General features: G+C 43.0%; 1 protein-coding gene across 3 annotated transcripts in view; it reads left to right on the plus strand.

Annotated features, from left to right (window-relative positions):
- Positions 1-21,338, plus strand: part of LOC120978679 (L-selectin-like) — an 869,073-nt gene that overhangs the window by 584,897 nt on the left and 262,838 nt on the right. For 2 of the 3 annotated variants that reach the window (XM_040406944.1, XM_040406946.1), the window contains exon 6: positions 15,619-15,804. The exons of the other annotated variant lie outside the window; for it this stretch is intronic. In XM_040406944.1, coding sequence (XP_040262878.1) covers positions 15,619-15,738 — 120 coding nt within the window. In that variant the 3' untranslated portion in view covers positions 15,739-15,804. The remainder of the gene's footprint in view (positions 1-15,618; positions 15,805-21,338) is intronic. 3 annotated transcript variants of the gene reach the window in all.

Below are 21,338 nucleotides of genomic sequence, written 5' to 3' on the forward strand. Positions count from 1 at the left end.
TGGGCTTCCCCCAACGGCTTGTTACAACCCGTCTTGCAAGGGGGGAGAGGGCTGCCTTGTGTAATGAAGAACTGCTCGCGGTGAAATGGAGAGACAAGCGTGACGTTTACATGCTCTCCTCCATTCACGCAGACACGACAATCCAAATTGAAAGGGCAACCCGTGTCATTGAAAAGCCCCTCTCAGTCCACGACTATAATGCGCTCATGGGAGGGGTGGACTTCAATGACCAGATGTTGGCTCCCTATTTAGTTTCCCGCAGAACCAAACGCTGGTATAAGAAGGTGTCTGTATATTTAATTCAATTGGCTCTGTATAATAGTTTTGTTCTCTACAGTAAGGCTGGGAGAACACGATCCTTCCTCAAATTCCTGGAAGAGATCATCGAGAACCTCCTGTAACCAGAAGGTTCCGTGGCCCCATCCACCAGTGTAGTTAGCCGTCTACACGAGCGACATTTCCCCAGTGTCGTTGCTGGTACCTCAACCCAACCGCCACCCCGAAAAAAAATTTGTGTCTGTAGCAGGAGTGGAATAAGGCGTGACACCCGCTATTTCTGTCCTGACTGTCCTGACCACCCTGCCCTATGCTTAGGAGAGTGTTTCCGGAAGAACCACACACAGGTACACCTAGCATAGGGATTGCATCTCACAGGACAGGCACACAGGGCTATTAGGGCCCCTTTACTCACAGCTGCTGCAAACCTCTCCTTTCACCTGGGATAAAGTGCATAACGTACTTTGCCACATCTTTGGGCGATTTGCGCTTTGCACATTGTCCCATGGGGAAGGAGAGGTTTGTTCTATAAAGGTAAAAAAAAATAAACAAAAAAAAAATTACCGGTAAGTAAAAAAGTAAAAAAAGTAAAAAAAAAGTTAATATGTTCTGTTCTGAAGTTAATAAATTTATTGCGTTGCGGCCTGGTTTTTTCTTTTTTGTTTTGTTTTTTTTACCTTCCAGGTGGACCAACCGATCGACTAGCTGCAGCACTGATGTGCATTCTGACAGAAGCATTGCGCTGCTGTCAGATTACACGCAAGTCGGTGTATACGGCGCTGCAAGGCGAGATTTCTCCTCTGCAGTAAAAGATACGTTTGCCGAGGCATATGAGCTGAGGAGGTGGCGGTGTTCATATACTTTGGCAAACACTTTGTATATATATAAAAAAAAAAAATCCCGGCAAGGATTTATTCATCCACATCGATTGATGTGAATGGAGAAATCTGGTTTGCCAGGGCATACGAGCTAAGTGGGTATGGATGTTGGGCGGAGCTCCTATGTCCTGGCAGACGCCTTTCCCCTCCTTTTTCTTTTTTTGGCAGAGATTTTTTCATCCACATTGATCGATGCGAATGAAGAAATCTGTGCCGTTCATTTTTTTCTTTCAGCCCAGAGGCTGAACGGAAAAAAAAATCTCATTACCCGTATGCTCAATATAAGGAGAATAGCAGAAACTCCTAATGCTGGGCATACATGTAATGATTGCGGAGACCCTCAAATGCCAGGGCAGTACAAACACCCCACAAATGACCCCAATTTGGAAAGAAGACACCCCAAGGTATTTGCTGAGGGGCTTATTGAGTCCATGAAAGATTGAAATTTTTGTCCCAAGTTAGCGGAAAGGGAGACTTTGTGAGAAAAAAAAAAAAATCAATTTCCGCTAACTTGTGCCAAAAAAATTTTTTTCTATGAACTCGCCATGCCCCTCATTGAATACCTTGGGGTGTCTTCTTTCCAAAATGGGGTCACTTGTGGGGTATTTATACTGCCCTGGCATTTTAGGGGCCCCAAAGCGTGAGAAGAAGTCTGGTATCCAAATGTCTAAAAATGCCCTCCTAAAAGGAATTTGGGCCCCTTTGCCCACCTAGGCTGCAAAAAAGTGTCACACATGTGGTATCTCCGTATTCAGGAGAAGTTGGGGAATGTGTTTTGGGGTGTCATTTTACATATACCCATGCTGGGTGAGATAAATATCTTGGTCAAATGCCAACTTTGTATAAAAAAAAATGGAAAAAGTTGTCTTTTGCCAAGATATTTCTCTCACCCAGCATGGGTATATGTAAAATGACACCCCAAAACACATTCCCCAACTTCTCCTGAATACGGAAATACCACATGTGTGACACTTTTTTGCAGCCTAGGTGGGCAAAGGGGCCCACATTCCAAAGAGCACCTTTCGGATTTCACAGGTCATTTACCTACTTACCACACATTTGGGCCCCTAGAATGCCAGGGCAGTATAACTACCCCACAAGTGACCCCATTTTGGAAAGAAGACACCCCAAGGTATTCGCTGATGGGCATAGTGAGTTCATGGAAGTTTTTATTTTTTGTCACAAGTTAGTGGAATATGAGACTTTGTAAGAAAAAAAAAAAAGAAAAAAAATCATCATTTTCCGCTAACTTGTGACAAAAAATAAAAAGTTCTATGAACTCACTATGCCCATCAGCGAATACCTTAGGGTGTCTACTTTCCGAAATGGGGTCATTTGTGGGGTGTTTGTACTGTCTGGGCATTGTAGAACCTCAGGATACATGACAGGTGCTCAGAAAGTCAGAGCTGCTTCAAAAAGCGGAAATTCACATTTTTGGACCATAGTTTGTAAACGCTATAACTTTTACCCAAACCATATTTTTTTTCACCCAAACATTTTTTTTTTATCAAAGATATGTAGAACAATAAATTTAGAGCAAAATTTATATATGGATGTCGTTTTTTTTGCAAAATTTTACAACTGAAAGTGAAAAATGTCATTTTTTTGCAAAAAAATCGTTAAATTTTGATTAATAACAAAAAAAGTAAAAAGGTCAGAAGTGTAAAAAGTGGCCTGGTCTTTCAGGGTGTTTAAGCCATAGGGGCTGAGGTGGTTAAGGACCAGTTCAGGTCTGAAGTCACTTTGTGAGGCTTACATAATAGAAACCACCCAAAAATGACCCCATTTTAGAAATGACACCCCTCAAGGTATTCAAAACTGATTTTACAAACTTTGTTAACCATTTAGGTGCTGTCACAGATGATGTTACAGATAGCTGGAACTTATAAATAAACATCCGACTGGCTTGATCCCAAACTAAGGAGCATATGGGTGAGCCCTATAAAACCCTAAGAGCTCTCCCTGACTGCTATGCCCATGCAAGGGTCTCGATGGTAGACGATTGCATGCCCACGTACCTAAAACTGTGTGACACCTGAAAACCCTATAATAGTGAGGGGACACGACCACCGGCTTCCTGCACATAATATGGACGGAGTCAGGGTCACCTAGAATCAAGCCAGCAAGGAAACACAAATAAAGGAAAGGACTTATCTGAGCAATCAGCAGCTTCCAGCAGTGAACACCTCATCCAGGAAGTAGTATAAACCGCAAAGTGAGGGAGTATGGGAGGGAATATAAAGGGAGACAATTAGTCTACATAAGTGACACCTGGGAGAAGAAAAGGAGATGAGAAAGTGAAACCAAAACAAAGAACGTCATGGAAGAGGTAGAGAAGAACGTCTGCCAGACATTCTCACAGAACTGGCGATGACAGGTGAACCCACGAGAAAAAGGGAATTGCTTTTCAAAATGTGCCTTTTTAGCAGATTTAAAATTTTTATCTATTTTTTTCTGTAACACATTAAGGGTTAACAGCCAAACAAAACTTACAATATTTTACCCTGAATCAGGAGTTTACAGAAACACTCCATGTGTGCTCAGAAACTGATGTATGGACACACAGCATGCTTCAGAGTGGAAGAGGCACCATATGGCTTTTGGAGAGAGGATTTAGTTGGAATGGTAATTGGGAGCTATGTCACATATGAAGACACCCTAAGGTGGCTCTACAGTGGAAACCCCAAAAAAGTGACCCCATTCAGGAAACTATACCCCTCAAGGAATATTTCAAGGTGTGTAGTGAGCACTTTGACTCATCAGGCATTTTCAGAAGAAGTTGCTTTACACCCAGATTTTTCACTTTCACAAGGGGTAACAGGACAAAATGCACACCACATTTTGTTCCACATTTCCCCCGGAATGCACCAAAACCACATACAGTACAGACCAAAAGTTTGGACACACCTTCCCATTCAAAGAGTTTTCTATATTTTCATGACTATGAAGGCATCAAAACTATGAATTAACACATGTGGAATTATATACATAACAAACAAGTGTGAAACAACTGAAAATATGTCATATTCTAGGTTCTTGGCATTCTCTTGATGAGCTTCAAGAGGTAGTCCCCTGAAATGGTCTTCCAACAGTCTTGAAGGAGTTCCCAGAGATGCTTAGCACTTGTAGGCCCTTTTGCCTTCACTCTGCGGTCCAGCTCAACCCAAACCATCTCGATTGGGTTCAGGTCCGGTGACTGTGGAGGCCAGGTCATCTGGCGCAGCACCCCATCACTCTCCTTCATGGTCAAATAGCCCTTACTTTCAAAGTTTTCCCAATTTTTCAGCTGACTGACTGACCTTCATTTCTTAAAGTAATGATGGCCACTTGTTTTTCTTTACTTAGCTGCTTTTTTCTTGCCATAATACAAATTCTAACAGTCTATTCAGTAGGACTATCAGCTGTGTATCCACCTGACTTCTCCTCAACGCCACTGATGGTCCCAACCCCATTTATAAGGCAAGAAATCCCACTTATTAAACCTGACAGGGCACACCTGTGAAGTGAAAACCATTTCAGGGGACTACCTCTTGAAGCTCATCAAGCGAATGCCAAGAGTGTGCAAAGCAGTAATCCAAGCAAAAAGTAGCTACTTTGAAGAACCTAGAATATGACATATTTTCAGTTGTTTCACATTTGTTTGTTATGTATATAATTCCACATGTGTTAATTTATAGTTTTGATGCCTTCAGTGTGAATCTACAATTTTCATAGTCATGAAAATAAAGAAAACTCTTTGAACGAGAAGGTGTGTCCAAACTTTTGGTCTGTACTGTATGTGCTCAAAAAACGATGAATGGGTGCATGGCAGGGTTCAAAAGGAAAGTAGCGCATTAGGACTTTTGGAGGACAGATTTTGCAGTATTAGCTTTTGGCTTCCACAGTTAGGTCTATAAATATTGGGACATCGACACAATTCTAACATTTTTAACTCTATTCACCACCACAATGGATTTGAAAAGAAACGAGCAAGTGCTTTAACTGCAGACTGTCAGCTTTAATTTTAGGGTATTTACATCCAAATCAGGTGAATGCTGTAGGAATTACAACAGTTTGCATATGTGCCTCCCACTTGTTAAGTGACCAAATGTAATGGGACAGCATAATAATTATAAATCAAACTTTCACTTTTTAATACTTGGTTGCAAATCCTTTGCAGTCAATTACAGCCTGAAGTCTGAACCGCATAGACATCACCAGACACTGGATTTCATCCCTGGTGATGCTCTGCCAGGCCTCTACTGCAACTGTCTTGAGTTCCTGCTTGTTCTTGGGGCATTTTCCCTTCAGTTTTGTCTTCAGCAAGTGAAATGCATGCTCAATCGGATTCAGGTCAGGTGATTGACTTGGCCATTGCATAACGTTCTCTTTGGTTGCTTTTGCAGTATGCTTTGGGTCATTGTCCATTTGCACTGTGAAGCACCATCCAATGAGTTCTGAAGCATTTGGCTGAATATGAGCAGATAATATTGCCTGAAACACTTCAGAATTCATCCTGCTGCTTTTGTCAGCAGTCACATCATCAATAAATACAAGAGAACCAGTTCCATTGGCAGCCATACATGCCCACGCCATGACACTATCACCACCATGCTTCACTGATGAGGTGGTATGCTTAGGATCATGAGCAGTTCCTTTCCTTCTCCATACTCTTCTCTTCTCATCACTTTGGTACAAGTTGATCTTGGTCTCATCTGTCCATATGATGTTGTTCCAGAACTGTGAAGGCTTTTTTAGCTGTCGTTTGGCAAACTCTAATCTGGCCTTCCTGTTTTTGAGGCTCACCAATGGTTTACATCTTGTGGTGAACCCTCTGTATTCACTCTGGTGAAGTCTTCTCTTGATTGTTGACTTTGACAAACACATACACCTACCTCCTGGACAGTGTTCTTGATCTGGCCAACTGTTGTGAAGGGTGTTTTCTTCACCAGGGAAAGAATTCTTCGGTCATCCACCACAGTTGTTTTCCGTGGTCTTCTGGGTATTTTGGTGTTGCTGAGCGTTTCTTCTTTTTAAGAATGTTCCAAACAGTTGTTTTAGCCACGCCTAATGTTTTTGCTATCTCTCTGATGGGTTTGTTTTCTTTTTTCAGCCTAATGATGGCTTGCTTCACTAATAGTGACAGTCCTTTGGATCTCATCTTGAGAGTTGACAGCAACAGATTCCAAATGCAAATAGCACACTTGAAATGAACTCTGGACCTTTTATCTGCTCATTGTAAATGGGATAATGAGGGAATAACACACACCTGGCCATGGAACAGCTAAGAAGCCAATTGTCCCATTACTTTTGGACCCATAACAAGTGGGAGGCACATATGCAAACTGTTGTAATTCCTACACCGTTCACCTGATTTGGATGTAAATACCCTCAAATTGAAGCTGACAGTCTGCAGTTAAAGCACATCTTGTTCGTTTCATTTCAAATACATTGTGGTGGTGTATAGAGCCAAAAATATTAGAATTGTGTCGATGTCCCAATATTTATGGACCTGACTGTATGTCGCATATGAAGACACCCTGAGGGAGGTACCCCAGGAGTGGAAACGCCCAAAATGTTATCCCATTCTGGAAACTACACCCCTCAAGGAATATTTCAAGATGTGTAGTGAACACTTTGACCCATCAGGCATTTCATAAAATTAGGCCTCTTGCACACAAACGTTTTTTTTTACGTTTACATTCAGTTTTTTGAGTTCCGTATGCCTTCCATTTCCGTATTTCCGTATTTCCGTTCAAAAATAAAACATGTCCTATTTTTGTCCGCATAACGGACAAGGATAGTACTGTTCTATCAGGGGCCAGCTCTTCTCTTTCGCAAAAAACGGAATGCACATGGACGTCATCCGTATTTTTTTGCGGATCCGTTTTTTGCGGAAAGCGAAATACTGAGAAAGCCATACGGTCGTGTGCAAGAGGCCTTAGGAAATGCTTGGTGGGAAAAAGGAAAATTCATTTTTTTTCCAGAAAAAGTAACTTTACACCGATATTTTTCACTTTTTACAAGGGGTAACAGGACAAAATGCACCCCACATTTTGTTCCCCATTTTCCTCCGAATACGCCAACAATATGTGCTAAAAAAATGATGTATGGGCGCACAGCAGGCTTCAGAGTGGAAGGAGCACCATATGGCGTTATGAGAGAGGATTTAGCTGGAATGGTAATTGGGAGCTATGTCGCATGTGAAGACACCCTGAGGTGGCCCTACAGTGGAAACCCCCAAAAACTGAACCCAATCCGGAAACTACACCTCTCAACAAAAATTTCAAGGTGTGTGGTGAGCACTTTGACCCATCAGGTGTTTCACAGAATTAGGAAACGCTTCGCTGTGAAAATGAAAAATTACATTTTTTTCCAGAAAAAGTTGCTTTACATCCACATTTTTCACTTTCACAAGGGGTAACAAGACAAAATGCACCCCACATTTTGTTCCACATTTCCCCCCGAATACGCCAACACCCCATATGTGCTCAAAAAATGATGTATGGGCGCACAGCGGGGCTCTAGATTCAAACAGCTAAATATGGATTTTGCTGACCTGAATTGACAGACATGTATTTTAGGAGCCATGTCGCATGGCTTTTTTAGGGCCCTAGAAATGAAAAACCCCAAGAAGTGACCCTATTTCGGAAAGAGAACCCCCGTATGAACATTTTAAGTGGTAGAAAGGGTACTTTTCAGCAAACAGTTGTCTCACAGAAGACAGAAACACTTGTGAAAGCATTTCAAAGCACAAATTTGTGGGGCAAAAAATAATTACTAGCAGACCCCATTTCTTCCCCACAAGGGGTTAAAGAACAAAATACACCCCAGGATGTGTTCCCCATTTGGTTCCCCATTCAGGAAACACCCCATATGTGCTTGTAGCCTGCTGTATGGGCGCACAGCAGGCAACCTGGAAAATATGAATTTTGCTGACCGACCTGAATTGGCAGACATGGATTTTAGGTGTCATGTCGCATTAAATAAATTCCTGAGGTTCCCAGAAATTAAAAACCCCAAAAAGTGACCCCATTTCGGAAAGAGCACCCCCGTACGAACATTTTAAGTGATGAAAAGGGCACTTTTCAGCAAACAGATGTCTCACAGCGGACAGAAACTCTTGAGAAGACATTTCAAAGCACACATTTGTAAAAGTGAAAAATTACTAGCAGACCCCAATTTTTCACTTTCACAAGGAGTTAAAGGAGAAAATGCACCCCAGTATATGTTCCCCATTTTCTCTCCTTTTTTCAAACACCCCATATGTGCTTGTAGCCTGCTGTATGGGCGCACAGCATGGCTCTAGGTGCAAAGTACAAAATGTGGTTTTTGCAGGCCTGAATAAACAGACATGGATTTTAGCTGCCATGTTGCATTAAATACATTTCCTGAGGTCCCCAGAAATTAAAAACTCGAAGAAGTGACCCCATTTTGGAAAGAGCACCCCCGTACGAACAATTTAAGGGGTGGAAAGGGCACTTTTGACCTAACGTTTGTCTCACAGAAAATAATATGTAGTGGTTGTTGGAACGTGGATATGCAAGCGAGGTGGACTAAATCAGAGATAAAAAGTGGAAATTTTACAGGGAGCATAAAGGATAAAATTAAATTAATACTCCATGGATGTGTGGTATACTTTAAAACACTCCTTCATGCACAGGACAGGTTTTTCAGGGCAGGTTTCACAGTGGTAAATGGTGTCCTTCCTAATACCCCTTTTTGAATACACTCTGCATCTTTTTTGGGTCCTTCCCTTTCTTGCTGTCTGGGGGACTTCAGCTGGGAAATGTTGTCCTGGTACAATACGGCCACTGTGACTTACAGAAGTACTAGGGCCCTCTTCTGCTTGGTTTGGAAGAATTAGGGCCTTGATCACTACTTCTTGAAAGTGAACAAATATTCCTGTGTGTCCACTAGACTTATATAGCACGTACGCATTGTACATTGCTGTCTGTACAATGTGTACGGCCAGCTTTTTGTACCACATTTTTGTTTTTCATGTGGCACTCTAGGGCTTCAGAACTTGATCTGAAAGATCAACCCCGTCCATGTGCCTGTTGTAGTCCAGAATACAGTCTGGTTTGGGGACAGTGGTAGTGGTATCACGTACAGCGGTGGGGAGCTGGTGTTATTGTGAATGATGGTCAGTACAAGGACATCCCTCTTGTCCCCACCAGCATGTTCTCATGGAGGAGAGACCTGCTTTCACCTTTTCTCAGTGGTTGCCCTACCAGGGATCTAGGAAGGCCTCTCTGATTTTTGCGTACTGTGCGCAAGCCACAGTACCTCTGGCAGTTAGGGACTTGAATAGGGGTATGTTGGTATAATAGTTATCCACATAGAGTTGATAACCCTTATCCAGCAGTGGGTGCAGTAAGTCCCACATAATCTTCCCACTAACTCCTAGAATGGAGGGGCATTCTGGTGGTTCAATCATGGTGTCCCTCCCTTCATAAACCCGAAACCTATAGGTGTACCCGGAGTTACTCTCACAGAGTTTATACATTTTTATGCCATACCTTGCTCGCTTGCTGGGCAGGTACTGCAGAATCTTACCCTCCCCTTGAAATGTATCGGGGACTCATCTATACAGATATTTTGTTCTGGGGTGTACACTTCAGCAAACTTGGTGCTAAAGTGGTCAAGGATGGGCCTAATTTTAAAAAGCCAATCAAATGTTGGATCATTTAGGGGCGGAATTTCAGAATCGACTCAAATCTATTACGGACCATGGAGTTACTGAATATTGGAGTGTGGTACAAGACATCCACACTCCAATACTGTCTAATTTCAGTTTTTTTTAACAAGCCCCATATGCAGCAGAAGCCCCCAGAAGATTTTCATTTCTGCTGCTGTAACTGGGGTCCAGCCAAGGTGTCTTGCGAATGGCAATGTAGGGTTCTGGGTAATAAACTGCTGGGCATATAAATTAGTTTGGGCCACAATAAAATGTACTAAATCTTCACTGAAAAAGATTTAGAAAAAATAAATTTCTGTGTAGCCCGTGCAATCAATTTGGATTCCAGAGTTTCCCACAATCTCTGGAATTTGGGGTTGATAATCATCATGGGGTGGGGTCCATATGGGGTCACTCTGGGGGGCTGCCCCCACTGCTACCCTGGGGTGCCTTCTAGAGGGTCCCTCATCAGTGGATGATGATGATGATGATGAGGGGGTAGAGGAGTAGAGGAAAGTGGCATCCTCTTCTCCCTCGCTGGCAGTCTCAGTATCGGAGGTAAGCATGGTGTATGCCTCTTCAGCTGAGTACACTCTTTGGAGTGGACAGGCCATTTTTATTTTATTGGGGTGTGACAATTGAAATGTAAAAACCGTTATTTAGGCCTCTTTCACACGGGCGTCATGGAATTGGGCCGGATAAGATGCACGTGCGCCGCGGGAAAATGCGCAATTTTTCCACGCGAGTGCAAAACATTTTAATGCATTTTGCACGCGCGTGAGAAAAATCGGAATGTTTGGTACCCAAACCTGAACTTCTTCACAGAAGTTCGGGTTTGGGTTAGGTGTTGTGTAGATTGTATTATTTTCCCTTATAACATGGTTATAAGGGAAAATAATAGCATTCTTAATACAGAATGCTTAGTAAAATAGGGCTGTACCTTAATCCACTTGTTCGCGCAGCCCGGCTTCCCTTCTTTCTTCTTTCTTCAGGAACTGGGTAAAGGACCTTTGATGACATCACTGTGCCTAATCACATGGTCCATCACATGCTCCATCACCATGGTGATGGATCATGTGACAGACCATGTGATGAGCGCAGTGACGACACCACGGGTCATTTTTCTCCTGCACAGCAAAGAAGAAGAAAGAAGAGAAGCCGGGCTACGCGTACAAGTGGTACAAGTGGTACAAGTGGATTAAGGTGAGTTAAATTATTTTTTTTAACCCCTCCAGCCCTATTTTACTAAGCATTCTGTATTAAGAATGCTATTATTTTCCCTTATAACCATTTTATAAGGGGAAATAATAAAGATCGGGTCCCGATAGTCTCCTAGCAACCGTGCGTGAAAATCACACTGCATCCGCACTTGCTTGCGGATGCTTGTGATTTTCACGCCGCCCCATTCACTTCTATGGGGCCTGCGTTGTGTGAAAAACGCACAAAATAGAGCATGCTGCAATTTTCACACAACGCACAAGTGATGCGTGACAATCCCAGCTTATGTGCACAGCCCCATAACGGACATTACTGATCGGTGCTCAGTGGTTGCAAAATGCACGTAAGAAGATGGTGCGTTCGTGCAAAAACCTAAACTGACACTAACTGAAATCTATATACTGTATATACAGTATATCTAACTAAAAACCGCTAACTGCAGAAAATGTGCAGAAACAAAACCTCAAAAATGTGCAGATGCTACTGAGCACACTACTGATCGGTGCTCTGCAGCACGCACACAGATCGTGCATGTGTGCAAAAACTGTAGTATAAAAACTCTCTTCAGTGCTCTGCAAAATGCACACACGCAGATGGTGCATTCGTGCAGAAACCTAAACTGACACTAACTGAAATATATATATATATATATATATATATATATATATACTGTATATATATATATATATATATATACTGTATATATATATATATATATATATAAATATATCTAACTACCACTAACTGCACTTGGCGGTCACAGCTCACATGCAGAAAAAGTGGTGCAGAGCTGGAAAATGTTAAAAAAATAAAAAAAAACACCAAAAAAAAGTGCACGGACCAAATGGCGTCTGCAAAAAAAAAGGACCTATTATAGACAAGACGTGGCACTCTTGTCTACCGTAATGGTGGTGCTTGTTGTGCTGGCTTCCCAGCCAGAATCATACAATAACGAGATAAACAACAGCACTCTGTAGAGAACTTCTGTTCTGATTATTTATTTTACAAGGCAACTTCACCAAATTGTGATGTTTCGGTCGTAAGACCTTTTTCAAACACTGTGTGACAATAGAGAAATATTCCATAAGTACAGATACACATGACAACATCAAAAAATATGTACATGACACCTAGTATCGTCAGATTCTTGAGGAACCTTACATACATAATAAAGAATATTGTTCAAATATAGGTGCAAAAAAATAAGTACAAAAAATTTATATATATCGCTCCTGCTCGATATCAGCTTTGTTATCTTCAACAAATTAACAAAAAAAAAATCACAAAAATCAGGCAAGACTCCGTATCTGTTAGATAAACATTTAGGACCAATATTTGAGCTTATAGAATAGGTATTAGAGTATATAGGAGTTTATAATATACATTCTGCGATACCTAAATATAAGAAAACAACAGCTATTACAACTTAAGGCGACATCCGTCCCAGAGCAAAATGAAAAAATAAAGCATTCAAATGCATATGCAGATATAAGATAGAACCGGGTGCCTCCATGAGGACAAAAGACACTTACCAAGTTGCCGTGGAGGAAGTATATGAGGAGTAAGCAGAGCTGTGTAAGGCTATATGGCTCTATGGTGTATCCACACCCATGAAAACGCTAAAGGTAAGTTGTGCATAACTGTTTAGATATACTCGGCAAGGAAGGAAATGTCCGAGACCGGAAGTGCACATGCGTTCCAAGCTGGAACGCATATGCTCCTCAGTAGGCCTAGGTCCACAGGTGGCTACTTCCCCTATCGGCAGAGGGAGGGTGAATCGAAAGAAATTATATACAGTACAGACCAAAAGTTTGGACACACCTTCTCATTCAAAGAGTTTTCTTTATTTTCATGACTATGAAAATTGTAGATTCACGCTGAAGGCATCAAAACTATGAATTAACACATGTGGAATTATATACATAACAAACAAGTGTGAAACAACTGAAAATATGTCATATTCTAGGTTCTTCAAAGTAGCCACCTTTTGCTTTGATTACTGCTTTGCACAAGGCATTCTCTTGATGAGCTTCAAGAGGTAGTCCCCTGAAATGGTTTTCACTTCACAGGTGTGCCCTGTCAGGTTTAATAAGTGGGATTTCTTGCCTTATAAATGGGGTTGGGACCATCAGTTGCGTTTGAGGAGAAGTCAGGTGGATACACAGCTGATAGTCCTACTGAATAGACTGTTAGAATTTGTATTATGGCAAGAAAAAAGCAGCTAAGTAAGGAAAAACGAGTGGCCATCATTACTTTAAGAAATGAAGGTCAGTCAGTCAGCCGAAAAATTGGGAAAACTTTGAAAGTAAGGGCTATTTGACCATGGAGGAGAGTGATGGGGTGCTGCGCCAGATGACCTGGCATCCACAGTCACCGGACCTGAACCCAATCGAGATGGTTTGGGGTGAGCTGGACCGCAGAGTGAAGGCAAAAGGGCCAACAAGTGCTAAGCATCTGTGGGAACTCCTTCAAGACTATTGGAAGACCATTTCAGGGGACTACCTTTTGAAGCTCATCAAGAGAATGCCAAGACTGTGCAAAGCAGTAATCAAAGCAAAAGGTGGCTACTTTGAAGAACCTAGAATATGACATATTTTCAGTTGTTTCACACTTATTTGTTATGTATATAATTCCACATGTGTTAGTTCATAGTTTTGATGCCTTCATAGTCATGAAAATAAAATAAAGAAAACTCTTTGAATGAGAAGGTGTGTCCAAACTTTTGGTCTGTACTGTATATGTAGGAGTAAAGGGGGGCATAGGGGGCATATCTTTATATGTTATAAACTGGATTCCATTGTGGAACGGAACCGGAAGTGCATTCCAGGCGCAACCGGAAGTGACCGATGCGTTCCAGCTTGGAACGCATCGGATCCGATCATCAGACTGAAACTAGGAGCAGCTGATCGCATATTGTAAATGGGATAGAAACACTGGTCTAAGGATAATATTGAGTTAGTTTTAGTTACTGTAAATCATATGGATGGAAAGTATTCTAATCATAAATATACTGTGCAGAAAAATAAATATAAAGTAAAATGGAAAAAAATGAAAAAACAGGTATCTTAAATAATGGAGCCCCTATGGTCTATACCAGACAGCAGAGACATTAGAAAGAATATAAATAGAGAAGAAAAAGAAAAGAAAAGAAACCAGCACCCAAAAAGACCGGGGAGTCCATACAAATTCTAGGGTTCCATACATGTCAATCCAACTATGTAGTCTATCTCTTGAAATGTCTATGTGGCCTGATATACATGGGGGAGACCACCCAGAATCTTAGGGATCGCATTTGCCAACATAAGTCTACCATTCGGGGGGGGGGGGGAGTTTGGGGATCTGGAACAGCTGCAAATGAAAATAAAAATCTGTGCAGTTATTTCAGATGTTATTCTTTCTTCTTTTTTTCTTCTTCTCTTTTCAGCAGGAAAGGGGTTAAAAGTGCAGTAGTGTGCAACACAAGTCCCAGCAAGCCACAAGCAGCACAGAACCTCTCTGCATGCAGTCACCGGCTAGAATGGCTGCATGCAGGGAAGTTCTGCCTCTTCCTGTGCAGCTATAGCGCTGCCATTGGCTGGAGCGTTGTTCCAGCCAATAGCAGCGCTGGCAGGGGATCCAAAACACTGGTGTCCCCTGCCTGACCTAGTAGGAGACAAGTGCTGAATCTGGCCAATAGCAGCGATCAGGGCTGCAGGAAAGCGGAAATGGAGCCCTTAGCTAACATGGCTGCCTGCTCGGCAGAGCAGCAATCGTACCCCGGTTCCCAAGCAATTATGCCCGGTGGCCGGGAGTTTGTTGCGCCATAATAGTATGGCGCTGGGTGGCAAGTCACGTCCCGCTGCGCCGTACTATTACGGCGCTTGTCGGAATGGGGTTAAATGAGGAAATTTTTCAATGTAAGTGAAAGCAAAGCTTAGCTCTTGTCTATATGGCGGCTGTGCCAGTTACTGCAGCTCAGTCCAATTCAAATGGGACGAGCTACGTACAAATACAACAATAATATGCAGAGTCTCTGGGGCTCATTTATTAACTATAATATGTCTGTTTTCTGGTCTAAAAAAGTTACAGATGGCGCCTTTTTCTGCTACTTTTTGCAATTTTTTGCGATGTTTTGGTATTTTAGCAATTCTGCAAGAGTTCCATTTTGTAGACGAAAACTGGGATTATGGCACATTTACTATGTGTGACTTTTCATAATGTCACAAAAATGTTGCTTCTTACTCCATGCAAACCCCTGATCTACATTTATACCTAAAGGTGTAAACCAAATGCACTCACGCCACATACTGTATATTATTAAGGTGCACCATTGTATAATTTTGGTGAAGGCACACAAAGCAAAGTCAGACTTAAAACTGACATAAAAACAACCCTAAATGATAAATGAGCCAATCAATGAGCCAAGGGGTGGTGATTGCAGGAGTGATGGGCTAAGGTAAGCATTTACTATTATCTATTTTTAAAGCAAAATAGTTGACTTTTACTTAAAAAAAATTAATTTTGACCTTACTTTTTATGATGACTATACTGTAAGTAGCAAAATAATAGCTATTGGTCCAACATATAAATGACCTATTTTTTATGCAGCTGTTACGTGCGATGCACTCAGTCCTCATCAGCATGGATCATTTATATGCAATCATCCGTGGGCTGTTAATAGCTTTGGCTCCACTTGTGAATTCACTTGCTCAGAAGGATGGAAAATAAAGGGATCTATTAAAACAACATGTGGCTCTATAGGCCAATGGACAGAAGACCTGCCCGAATGTGAAGGTATATTGAAGTTTATTTTTGTATACAGAAGGTCAAAAATGCTTGGTTCAAACACTATTAAAGTGATTTTGTAAGCCGTGTACAGGGATGATACAGCAAAGTCACAGACGAGAAAAGCGACACAAACTCCAGCTTTTAGTAACCAATAAAACTTTACTAAACATTGACAACCAACATAACAATGTAGGAATACACAAAGTAATATTTCCCCACCCTTGAGGCCCGTCCTAGTCCGGCTAGCCCACCCTAACTAGGTGGCGTGCACAGCAGAGCCTGAAAAGTCAAAACTGTGGCGCGGAATAGAACAACCCTGACCGATGGCGCACCCAGCAGAGACTGAAAAGTTGATACTGTGCCGAAAACAATCCCGGGCAGCCTGCCGCATATAGATCCAACTTATCTAACTAATGGCAGGTACAAGCTCAGTCTCAGATTCTTCAGGTACCACTAAAACAGTGCGATGAACACAACAAAACCCGGGTTCACTGACCGGATACCAACTGGTAACAGAGGATGTCTCCCATCAGGATAGTTCTAAGCACACCTGCGGCCTTGCTGAGTAGATGTCCTTTTCTTTCAAAGCTCCAATCAGCTCTGCTGGAGACAATCCCTTCTACTGAGGATAGGATCTGGGTACGGAACGGGAGACAGTCCCTCTCTACAGTCGTGGCCAAAAGTTTTGAGAATGACACAAACATTAGTTTTCACAAAGTTTGCTGCTAAACTGCTTTTAGATCTTTGTTTCAGTTGTTTCTGTGATATAGTGAAATATAATTACACGCACTTCATACGTTTCAAAGGCTTTTATCGACAATTACATGACATTTATGCAAAGAGTCAGTATTTGCAGTGTTGGCCCTTCTTTTTCAGGACCTCTGCAATTCGACTGGGCATGCTCTCAATCAACTTCTGGGCCAATTCCTGACTGATAGCAACCCATTCTTTCATAATCACTTCTTGGAGTTTGTCAGAATTAGTGGGTTTTTGTTTGTCCACCCGCCTCTTGAGGATTGACCACAAGTTCTCAATGGGATTAAGATCTGGGGAGTTTCCAGGCCATGGACCCAAAATGTCAACGTTTTGGTCCCCGAGCCACTTAGTTATCACTTTTGCCTTATGGCACGGTGCTCCATCGTGCTGGAAAATGCATTGTTCTTCACCAAACTGTTGTTGGATTGTTGGAAGAAGTTGTGTTGGAGGGTGTTTTGGTACCATTCTTTATTCATGGCTGTGTTTTTGGGCAAAATTTTGGGTTAGCCCACTCCCTTGGATGAGAAGCAACCCCACACATGAACGGTCTCAGGATGCTTTACTGTTGGCATGACACAGGACTGATGGTAGCGCTCACCTTTTCTTCTCCGGACAAGCCTTTTTCCAGATGCCCCAAACAATCGGAAAGAGGCTCCATCGGAGAATATGACTTTGCCCCATTCCTCAGCAGTCCATTCACCAAACTTTCTGCAGAAGATCAATCTGTCCCTGATGTTTTTTTTTGGAGAGAAGTGGCTTCTTTGTTGCCCTTCTTGACACCAGGCCATCTTCCAAAAGTCTTCGCCTCACTGTACGTGCAGATGTGCTCACACCTGCCTGCTGCCATAACTAAGCAAGCTCTGCACTGGTGGCACTCCGATCCCGCAGCTGAACCCTTTTTAGGAGACGATCCTGGCGCTTGCTGGACTTTCTTGGACGCCCTGAAGCCTTCTTAACAAGAATTGAACCTCTTTCCTTGAAATTCTTGATGATCCTATAAATTGTTGATTGAGGTGCAATCTTAGTAGCCACAATATCCTTGCCTGTGAAGCCATTTTTATGCAACGCAATGATGGCTGCACGCGTTTCTTTGCAGGTCACCATGGTTAACAATGGAAGAACAATGATTTCAAGCATCATCCTCCTTTTAACATGTCAAGTCTGCCATTTTAACCCAATTAGCCTGACATAATGATCTCCAGCCTTGTGCTCGTCAACATTCTCACCTGAGTTAACAAGACGATTACTGAAATGATCTCAGCAGGTCCTTTAATGACAGCAATGAAATGCAGTGGAAAGTTTTTTTAGGGATTAAGTAAATTTTCATGGCAAAGAAGGACTATGCAATTCATCTGATCACTCTTCATAACATTCTGGAGTATATGCAAATTGCTATTATAAAAACTTAAGCAGCAACTTTTCCAATTTCCAATATTTATGTAATTCTCAAAACTTTTGGCTACGACTGTACTATCACCCTGATCACTGCAGGACACTCCAATGCCATGATGAGACTGGCTTGTCTCACACACACCATCCTCCCAAGATGTCTGACTCTCTCCTTCCTGTTCTTCTCAGAAAAGCAGCCTGCATAAGTCATAAGCATGAGTCATCAGCTCCTTTGCATATTTAAATCCAGCAGTCACTTTAGCTGTGTGGGTAAACAGCAGCCTCTAGTGGCCAAAATGCCAAATGACAGCTCCAATACAATTATGCACAAACATTATACAGGAAGAGCTGTTCCACAATCTCACAATTTCATATTAACATTTGTTATTATGAGAAATATAATCCTCATGTACTTTTAATATAGTGCAATAAGTTCACTTCTCCTGATGTGTGTTTAAAGGGATATTCCGGATTTTAGAAGTTATCTCTATTCCTAGGATAGAGGCTAACTATTAGATTGTTGGGGGTCCTACCAGTGGGACCCCCAATGATCAGGAGAACGGGGGCCTCATACCCCCTGCAGCCCCCCTGAAATGAACCGAGCAGCCGTTTGGGCATGAGCCCTGCCGCTTCATTCATTTCATTCATAGGAATTCCTGAGATAGCTACACCATTAATTTTATGGGTGCTGCAGAGGGTAAGGGGCCCCCGTTCTCGTGATACCCCTTTAAACAAAGATGTTAGGAAAAGTGAACTTATTGCACTATATTTTAAAAGTTCACAGATCTGCTTCATGAGGATTACATTTCTCATAATGAAAAATGTTAATATGAAATCACTTTGACAGTGTTTGAACTCCCATTGATCTAATAGTTATACCATATCCAGTGGATGGCAGATAATGTCTAACAACCGGCATACCCCTTTAAGTAATTACTTGTAACCACTTGTATTAGCAATCCTGGACCATTTATTCATATAAGGCCTCAAGCACACGACCGTATTTTTTTGCGGTCCGCAAAACGGGGTTCCGTTTTTCCGTGATCCGTGACCGTTTTTTCGTCCGTGGGTTTTCCTTGATTTTTGGAGGATCCACGGACATGAAAAAGAAGTCGTTTTGGTGTCCGCCTGGCCGTGCGGAGCCAAACGGATCCGTCCTGAATTACAATGCAAGTCAATGGGGACGGATCCGTTTGACGTTGACACAATATTGTGCAATTTCAAACGGATCCGTCCCCTATTGACTTTCAATGTAAAGTCAGGAGTTAATATACCATCGGATCGGAGTTTTCTCCAATCCGATGGTATATTTTAACTTGAAGTGTCCCCATCACCATGGGAACGCCTCTATAATAGAATATACCGTCGGATTTGAGTTACATCGTGAAACTCAAATCCGACAGTATATTCTAACACAGAGGAGTTCCCATGGTGCTGGGGACGCTTCAGGTTAGAATATACTAAAAGAGCTGTGTACAGGACTGCCCCCTGCTGCCTGGCAGCCCCCCCCACCCCTGTAGTTAACACATTGGTGGCCAGTGCGGCCGCCCCCCCCCCCTCCCCTGTAGTTAACGCGTTGGTGGCCAGTGGGCCCCCCCTCCCTCCCCTGTAGTTAACTCGTTGGTGGCCAGTGGGCCCCCCCCCTCCCTCCCCTGTATTTAACTCATTGGTGGCCAGTGGGCCCCCCTCCCTCCCCTGTAGTTAACTCGCTGGTGGCCAGTGGGCCCCCCCTCCCTCCCCTGTAGTTAACTCGTTGGTGGCCAGTGGGCCCTCTCCCCTCCCTCCCCCTCCTAATTAAAATCTCCCCCCCTATCATTGGTGGCAGCGGAGAGTACTGACCTGTCACTTACCAGTAGGAGGAGCTCCCGGCCGGACGCAGACATCGCAGCTCGCAGGTAAGTATAATGGTTCTACAAATTGCTAAGTAACCATGGCAACCGGGACTGCAGTAGCGTCCTGGTTGCCATGGTTACCGATCGGAGCTCCAGCGATTAAACTGGGACTCCGATCGGTACTCTCCGCTGCCACCAATGATAGGGGGGGAGATTTTAATTAGGAGGGGGAGGGAGGGGAGAGGGCCCACTGGCCACCAACAAATTAACTACAGGGGAGGGAGGGGGGGGCCCACTGGCCACCAACGAGTTAACTACAGGGGAGGGAGGGGGGCCGGCCGCACTGGCCACCAACGAGTTAACTACAGGGGAGGGGGGGGCCGGCCGCACTGGCCACCAATGAGTTAACTACAGGGGAGGGAGGGGGGGGGGGCGGCCACACTGGCCACCAATGTGTTAACTACAGGGGGGGGCTGCCCCCTGCTGCCTGGCAGCACCTGCCAGGCAGCAGGGGGCAGTCATGTACACAGTTCTTTTAGTATATTCTAACCTGAAGCGTCCCCATCATCATGGAAACGCCTCTGTGTTAGAATATACTGTCGGTTCTGAGTTTTCACGAAGTGAAAACTCAGCTCTGAAAAAGTTTTTATGCAGACAGATCTTTGGATCCGTCTGTATAAAAGTAACCTACGGACACGGATGCCAATCTTGTGTGCATCCGTGTTCTTTCACGGACCCATTGACTTAAATGGGTCCGTGAACCGTTGTCCGTCAAAAAAATAGGACAGGTCCTATTTTTTTGACGGACAGGATACACGGATCACGGTCTCGGCTGCAAAGCGGTGCATTTTCCGATTTTTCCACGGACCCATTGAAAGTCAATGGGTCAGCGAAAAAAAAACCGGAAAACGGCACAACGGCCACGGATGCACACAATGGTCGTGTGCATGAGGCCTTACTCTATGTTGTGCCATTCCTCTGTTATTTTAATAGAAGTTTATGCATGATTTTCCATCAGTCTGCAATAAAGGTCCAACTGTTACCATTTGAGGGTGTGTACCTGCATATTCTGCACTGGCAGGACTTTTTGGACAGTGTCTGACTGTGCAGTGAAACTAGGGCAGTGCAATGACTGGAGGGAGCACCATTTCTTCCCTTGGGGCACTCCCTGGAATTAGGACTCCTGCCTGGTGATAGTTGGGGTACACATGATGGTAGATCACCTGGCAGGGTGCAAGGCAGGAGAGTAAATGCAGAGGACTGGTTGATGTGTGGTAGAGTCAATAACCAGGCCACAGTGAAGATGGGAGTAGTAATACATACGGCAGCAAAGGCAAAGTTCCAAAGTATATCACAGTGTAATCTTCTTCCAACAGCAGGATATGGACAGGTTCATTACAAATAAATTAAAAATGTCAAACAAACCTGAATACAAAAATTCCCTGTTCTTGAGGTAGGTGAAGTCCCACCAGGCAGATCTCTATCAAATCAGGCATTTATGACATAACCAAACAGAACCCTTTAAGCTGAAAAGATGACAAGTGGTATTATATGCATTTTTTC

The sequence above is a fragment of the Bufo bufo genome, chromosome 9 (assembly GCF_905171765.1).
Source record: "Bufo bufo chromosome 9, aBufBuf1.1, whole genome shotgun sequence".
Lineage (NCBI taxonomy): Eukaryota > Metazoa > Chordata > Amphibia > Anura > Bufonidae > Bufo > Bufo bufo.